Source organism: Bicyclus anynana, chromosome 20, assembly GCF_947172395.1.
Source record: "Bicyclus anynana chromosome 20, ilBicAnyn1.1, whole genome shotgun sequence".
NCBI lineage: Eukaryota > Metazoa > Arthropoda > Insecta > Lepidoptera > Nymphalidae > Bicyclus > Bicyclus anynana.
Genome location: NC_069102.1, coordinates 13,952,732 through 13,960,635, shown reverse-complemented (window position 1 = coordinate 13,960,635; position 7,904 = coordinate 13,952,732). Strand labels below are relative to the sequence as shown.

At 43.0% G+C, this 7,904-nt stretch overlaps 1 protein-coding gene across 1 annotated transcript; it reads left to right on the top strand.

The window, feature by feature from the left end:
- The first annotated feature begins 76 nt into the window (after positions 1-76).
- Positions 77-7,642, top strand: LOC112044836 (enhancer of mRNA-decapping protein 3). Its single transcript, XM_052887633.1, has 4 exons — positions 77-464; positions 2,520-2,700; positions 3,107-3,962; positions 4,849-7,642. The coding sequence occupies exons 1-4, from the start codon at positions 310-312 to the stop codon at positions 5,022-5,024; spliced, it is 1,368 nt and encodes a 455-aa protein (XP_052743593.1). The 5' UTR covers positions 77-309; the 3' UTR covers positions 5,025-7,642.
- The last annotated feature ends 262 nt before the right edge of the window (positions 7,643-7,904 follow it).

The window sequence follows — 7,904 nt, the reverse complement described above, 5'->3', positions numbered from 1 at the left end:
AGGGCAAATTCGGACTGTCATTTTGATTGTCTATGTCGTTTTGGATGTCAAACAATTGTCAACGCCATGTTCGTATTTCTATTTCGTACTTCGTTGATTGTTATGTCATGTGTTGATTGTTGTTCTTGTTTTGTGATTAACTTTTTATTGAATCAGTGTAACAAAATAGAAATACAATACAATATTATTTATAAATACTGGTTGTTTGCAATGTGTATCACATGTTTGTAGTAATTAAATTATAATTGATGTGAAATAAAAGTTGATGTAAGAACATAGGTTAGTTCTAGAAGGTGAACGATTGTGATAATGTCGAAGTGGGTCGGGTACGCGGTTTCGGTGAACTGCGGGGAGCCGCTGGGATGTTACCAGGGCACTATCCTGGAGGCCGACGGAAACACTATCACTCTCAACAAAGCATTTAGAAACGGTTTCCCGTATCCCAAGTCGCAGGTTACTTTAAAGTAAGTAATAATGTTTAATTTTATGTTGAAACTAGCCACGTACGTAGGAGATATTATAGTGCAGAAATTCTGCAAGTGGTGTCAGTGACAGAAAAGTTGTGGAGTAAAAGCTTAGCTTGGTATGGACATGTGATGAGTTACCAAAATAATATTGAAACTGCTTGATACAAGAAGAGAGAAAGGACAAAGTAAAGATGGTTGGAGTGTGAAAGAGGATCTGTCATCTACTCTTTTTACATGTATGTAATAAAAATTTTAATAAAAAAAATTCAACCGACTTCCTACTCGAAAATTAACCTAAACTAAAAAGCAAAAAATAACATCTTACCTATATGCTACCTTCGGATCTGTTTGAAGGCGGTGCCAATCCAGTGTCATGTTTTAATTAAAGCCGTTTCTGAAAGAACCACAGAAATTTTGTAATTTAAACGGCTTAAATTAAAACATCACTGGCTTGGCACCGCCTTCAAACTGATCCGAAGGTAGCATATAGGTAAGATGTTATTTTTTGCTTTTTAGTTTAGGTTAATTTTCGAGTAGGAAGTCGGTTGAATTTTTTTTATTAAAATTTTTATTTTTTAATTTTTAGTGTTAGCACACCAACTGAGTGTGAACACAAATGAAACGTTATTTTCTTATAATAAGTATCTAAGTCCTAAAATCACAATTTTAAAAATACTACCTTAACTCATATACAAAATTTCACTCCCCCTTTATCCACACCTAATATAAATATTCAGAAAAACGTGAAAGGTGACTGTCCTCCGTCTTCATCATCAGACCTCCGATGCAGTCACAATCCATATGGTTGGAAAGTTCTCATTAATATAAAATTTATCAAGTCCAAACACAAGGTAGCTACTGTGAACCGTCGAGGAGTTCCCTTAACTCTCCTTCATCTTCGTCACCAGACCCTTAATACAGTCACAACCTATCCAGGTGGAAAATTCTCATCAATACAAATAAATCAAGCCCAAACAAAAGGTACCTGCTGTAAATCGTTGACGAGTTCCATCGTCTGTGTTTCGGCTCCATCATCAGACCAACTCCAAACCTTCATTAAATTGTAGTGGTTTAAAATACCTTATGGAAACACTAACAAACGCACTAGCCGTCCCTACGATTTTCGAAAGTTCCCTTCAATTTCTCCAGGATGCCATCATCAGATCCTGACATGAAAAAAATGGGACCACCCTGGAATCAAACCCTTCAAAACAAAAAAAGAATTTTCAAAATCGGTCCACAAATGACGGAATTATCGCTGGACATACATAAAAAAAAAAAAAAAAAAAAAAACATACATACAGCCGAACGTAGAACCTCCTCCTTTTTGGAAGTCGGTTAAAAAGAGTAGATGGTTTACAAAATTATAGAAACAAATAATCAAACCAAATCAAAATCAGAATTCATTTATTTCAATTAGGCTTTGTGTACAAGCACTTTTGAAAGGTCAAGTTATGTCATAATTTAATTTAAATTAGTGCTGGTAATTATAGCCGAAAACTTAAAATTAAAGTAACAAGGGTTCTGCAGAAAAACCTAAGAATTTTCTTGATTCTCTGTGTGTGTAAAGTCAGCCAATGCACTTTGGGCCAGAAGACAAATATCTTAGCATTTGTCTTATCTCAAAATGAGAGGAGTTAGGCTAATACCACATGAACACACTCAACAGTGAGCCGAATTAGGCATCTTATTTGTTCAACTACTTCTTTGGTCCAGCCTCAGATATGTGTGTAGTGGGTGAACAATATTATGATGAAAATAAAATAAAGAAAACTGATACAGTACTAACAGTTTCAGTTTTCTTTATTTCAAAACAATCCAGTTTTTTGTTATTTAATGACAAGTTATCCCTTGATTGCAATCTCATCTGATGTTGAGTGATGATGCACTCTTCGTTGAAAATGAGTTTGGAAGAGATACAGGTTACAGTACTTACCCATATCTCTGACAGTTTCTAAACTGCATCCTAATAAATTGCTAAATTGCTTGGCCATACATTGCAGGGTAGGGGGAGGTGTAGGAACATTGCTCTAATATCATGAATGTTTACAGTGCTGCAGATATAAAGGATCTGAAGATAATCGAAGCGACGCGTCCCGCGGCGACGGAGCGGGTGCACAGCACGGTGGCTGTAGGCAAGGGCAAGAAGCCGCAGCGCGCCACCGTGTGCGAGACTCTTCAGGCTAACCCAACACAGCCTGCGCCGCCGCGCAGCAAGCCCATCGACATACAGGTATTTCATTGTTTCTCTAACCCTTGCACATTTTGGGACTCTTAGCTATTTTTATTATCGTCTTTCTTTTAAGGATAATTTAATCTTTTTCTGCTAATCAAATTTCTTCTAAAATAATGTGTTATTTACGGAAGTCTTTTTATAAAAAATATATTAATCTTTAATAATAATAAAATAAATTTCACAAGTATATAATTTTGAACAAAAGTGAATATCTTAGGAGATCTTGTCTTGTTACATTATTGAAATAATTCTAGAACAAAATAATTCTCGAATACTTAAAATACACGTGTATGATGGGAGTGTGTTGGTCAGCCCCCGCCCCATACCTCTGTAAAGTATCGTGCTATGCTGCGACTGCTGTAGACGAAGGTCAGTTTGCATAGAGGTGTTTAAATAATTGCAGGGCGGGCGCGGCAAGAGTTCGCACGGCAATGCGCACAGCGGCGGCGGCGGCAGCGGCGGCGCGCCCGGCTCGGCGGGCAAGGCGCGGCCGCACGAGCGCGCGCGCCGCCGCGACGAGGCGTGCTTCGGGGACGCGGCCGAGCCCGCCTTCAGCGACGACTTCGACTTCGAGGGCAACCTCGCGCTGTTCGACAAGCGCGCGCTGTGGGAGGAGATGCGCGGCGCCCCCGCGCGCCCCGACGTCGTGCCGCCCAGCTTCCGACACGACGAGAACGTGCTGGGGGCTGCGCCGCCGCCGCAGCGCATCAGAGTGCCCGACGCGCTGCGCGGCCCGACGGTGTACACGGCGGACGACGGGCGCGCTGTACCGTCCGCCGCGCCGCGCTTGCGCCGCGCCTTCTGGCAGGGCATGCGCGCGCGCGGCCTGTTAGACTGCGCGCTGACGCTGCTGGCGCGCGCCGCCGCCGACGTGGCGCTGCGGCTGGCGGGCGGCGGGCGGCGGTTGGAGCCGCGCAACGCGCACCAGGCGCCGGTGGCGGTGGTGCTGGCGGCGGCGCACCGCGCGGGCGCGTGCGGCGTGACGGCGGCGCGCCTGCTGGCGTCGCACGGCGTGCGCGCGCACGTGCTGGTGTCGGGCGCGCGGGCGGCGTGTGCGGAGCTGCGTGAGGAGCTGCGCGCGCTGCGGGCGGCGGGCGGCGCGACGGCGGCGCGCGCGGACGAGCTGCCGGCGCCGGATGTGGTGCTGCTGGCGCTGCACGACCCGCTGCTGGACGACGAGCAGGAGGCGCACGACGCGGCGCTGCGCTGGGCAGCCGCCGCGCGCGCCGCCGTGCTCGCGCTCGAGCCGCCCTCTGAAGGTAACTGCACTTGCAAAGACAACTACATTATCTAGAGCTATGTGGATTGGGGAAGCTCGACTTGGGGAGTAAGCTGAAAGCGTTATGAAAAGTATTTGGGCGAGGCGAACGGAAGGTATAAAGTACACCCGTACTTCTTTGTTTTGTATAGTTTGTTAAATAAATTTTAACAACAACTTACAACGTTTGTACCCCTTTTACAAAGATGGCGGCCGTGAGACAACCTCACGTATCTGGATTGAAATTTACAATAACTCTTCCATCTAAAAATAAAATTGCATCTTCATACTAAAACTAACAGCAAAGGGCAGCTGTATAAAAGGAGATCATTCATTTTGGGCCATTTTTAAAAGTGCCGGCCAACGAAAAAAAATTGCACGAATCTTTAGGACTAATCATTTGAAGTAATAGCTAATATGGCATAAAAGTTGTCAGGTGGCTCTGAACCAAATTATACAGGTTCAATGATTCGTTATTTCCATACATTTTGTCAACTTTTAAAAGTTCCCGCTAAGAAAAAAAAACTAGAAATACAATCTTTGTGCCATACTAACTATTGCTCCAAATGGGCAGTTCTAACGATACGCATCAGTTTTTTTTCTTGGCGGGCACTTCTGAAAATCGACAAAATGTATGGAAATAACGAATCGTCGAACCTGTATAACTTGGTTCAGATCCACCCGACAACTTTCATGCCATATTAGCTATTGCTCCAAATGGCTTATTCTAACGAGTCGTGCTATTTTTTTTTTGTTGGCCGGCACTTTCAAAAAAGAGCCCAGAAATGTATGGAGCGTGAATAATCTCCTTTGCAAGGGAAGCAGGTCTTTGCCCAATCGGCAGATAAATAATACCTGAATATATTATTATAATTCCATGTCGGCAGGTTGGGCGGGCATAAGCGTGCGCGCGTCGCTGCAGGGCGGGCTGCCGGGCGCGCTGTCGCCCGCGCTGGGCCGCGTGCTGCTGGCCAACGTGGCGCCGCCCGCCGACCTGTTCCAGGACCTGGACGTGCACTACCGCCCGCCCTTCGGCGCCAGCAGCGTGCTCGCGCTCAACTAGCCTCCTGCACCGCCTCTGCCGGACAGCGTCGCGTCTCCTGGCCAGCGTCTCCTCTACCGGACAACGTCGCCTCTGCCGGACAGCATCCTCTGCCGGACAGCGTCGCCTCTGCCGGACAGCGTCGCCTCTGCCGGACAGCGTCGCCTCTGCTGGACAGCATCCTCTGCCGGACAGCGTCGCCTCTGCCGGACAGCGTCGACCAGACAGCGTCGCTTCTACCGGACAGCGTCGCTTCTACCGGACAGCGTCGCCTCTTCCGGACAACGTCGCCTCTCCTGGCCAGAGCGGGCTCTACCGGACAATAAAGTGTGACGCGTCTTCCGGACAGCATCGTTTCTTTCGGATAACATCGTTTGTACCGGACAGCATTGCTTTCTCATCCAATAAAGCAGTGGCATTTCATTTATTCAGCATACCAATATTTAACGTTTCTGCCCTGTGGGCAGTAGAATATTGCTTGAAATGTTAAAAAAATCAAAATGCTATGCAATTCTCCTATCATTGTGCATTTAAAAATGTTTTAATGGATATTGAAGAGTAATACGTAGAACAAAAAACACCATTAACCATTAAACAAGAAAGACCAAACCTTGTGTCTCTAGTGAAGGGTTGCCACGACTCTGTTCTAGCGACTGGAGACATGATTCCTCATGATATCCTGTATAAAATATCATCCTATCCTACTAATATTATAAACGCGAAAGTTGTTTGGATGTTTGTTTGGATGTTTGTAACTCTTTAACGCTGCTACTAGGAGCGATTTGGCTAAAATTTAAAATGGAAATAATTGAGATTGTGGAGATTTGGGGAAAACTGAATTCCACGTGGACGAAGTCGCTGGCGTCCGCTAGTACGTTTTATAATTGGACAATTGAGGAATTTGACTTTTGAAATATTCTACCTTCCATAGTCCAAACTAATTGAGGGCTTAGGGAGAGAGAGGATTGATTAAGGAGGTATGACTATATTGCAAGCCCTTGATCCATTGTAAGAGTTTATAATATGTAGCTATCACAAAAACTCTGCCTGTGTAACCCGCTACAGACGTGCAGTTATAACTGAACAGTTAAATTTAACGTGTGTAGTGTCCGTCAGTTTTAACTGTGTAACTAATGATTTTGAAATTTCGTTTAAATAAAACTGTACAGTTAAAACTGAACGTCTGTAGCGCGGATAAGGCCATTAGAGATTGTTTTATATAATTTTAATTTTCACTGCCTTTTACATTGTGTGAAATATCTTGTACACTTGAGCTGCCGTGTCATGACACCAATTTATCTGATAGTAATAAAATACATTTATGAGAAACCTTTTTTTAAAATTATGTAACCATCAAGGAACTAATTTATACAGTGTAATGTCATGGCGCAGCAGAGAGAGAGGTTTCGTGCTATGGATATATGTAAAATTAATTACACAATAATAATAATCGATCGCGGCCCTAGTACGAGTTTTTGTAGTTAAATATATCGCAATGTAGTGATATAGAATGTTTAAAATAAGGAATCTATATAGTCTACTTTGACTATTATCTCGACATCGTTATGATGTATTGGTGTTGTAGACATCTGCGGTGTGATGTAGTTGTGATCTGAAGTGAACGAAGTCGTGACCTGAAGTGAACGAAGTCGTGATCTGAAGTGAACGAAGTCGTGATCTGAAGTGTACGAAGTCGTGATCTGAAGTGAACGAAGTCGTGATCAGAACTGGACGAAGTCGTGATCTGAAGTGGAAGAAGTCGTGATCTGAAGTGAACGAAGTCGTGATCTGAACTGGACGAAGTCGTGATCTGAAGTGAACGAAGTCGCTTAGAGATCATTTTCTTTTATAATATTAAATTATAATTGAAACTCAGCGAGAAGAACTCAGCGAGAAGAATGTGCTTCTTTTGTGTCTATATTTTTCTTTATTATAAAGCAATGGCTATTAGTATAGTCGTATCTAACCTAAATTGAAAGCTACCAACTCGGAACTCCAACCATTATTGTGAATATATTTTTGCGAGATATAAAGCCTTAATCGAGGGGTCCATTTGGCCCCGTCTAGCTGCACTGCGGTTAGTGTAGCCTGACCATAACTTGAAACCTTGTTTGGGGGCGCCATTGTAATTTTTTTTCATTGCCACAAACTTATCAGGCCCTATTCTCGCTGGTGTCATTGTTGCTTATTTATACTCCGCGCCACAAAACAAATCTCGTAGACGCGACTCTCATTGTCATTTAGTAATGGCGGTCATTTTGTCAATTTTGTGTAATTTGACAATTTTAGTTCAGGTTTTAGCCACGGGACTTCTTTCGTGGCGCGGATTCTAGTATAATAGTTTTGCAAAATGGCGACTGTCGCAACGTTAGTTCCAGTTTTGGCCACCGGGTCAGTCGGAAGTACGTTATTAGAGGAAGAATAGTTCCATTTTTTTCCGTAAAATAAGTAGAACACATTTTATATTTTGTGGTCGGGCTATAGCTAATATGAAAACTCGTACTAGAAATATTGAGGTTGTTTGGAGAAAAACCTTTTGCATTTAGATAATTTATGGACAAATAAATAAATTATTTCTTGAATAAACTTAAAACATACGCTTATAAAGTGATGAATGAATTACATAACTATTTTTTATATTTATGTCTTTTATTATACAGCGAACCATTCTATTAGGCAGTACTGACTATTGACGAAAAAAGAAGAAGATAAACATGTTTACTGAGAAAAAAGTAACAATAAAATTGAAAATTTTGATAAACCATCGAATGTCATGAAATTATTAATTACACTCTCGAATTCGATCGAGTCTTGAGACACGAGTATATTTGCAGCTCTTCGGTTATTCTTCCCCACTTTCACCCCTACAACTTTTAAACGGCTCAACCGATTTTCATCAAA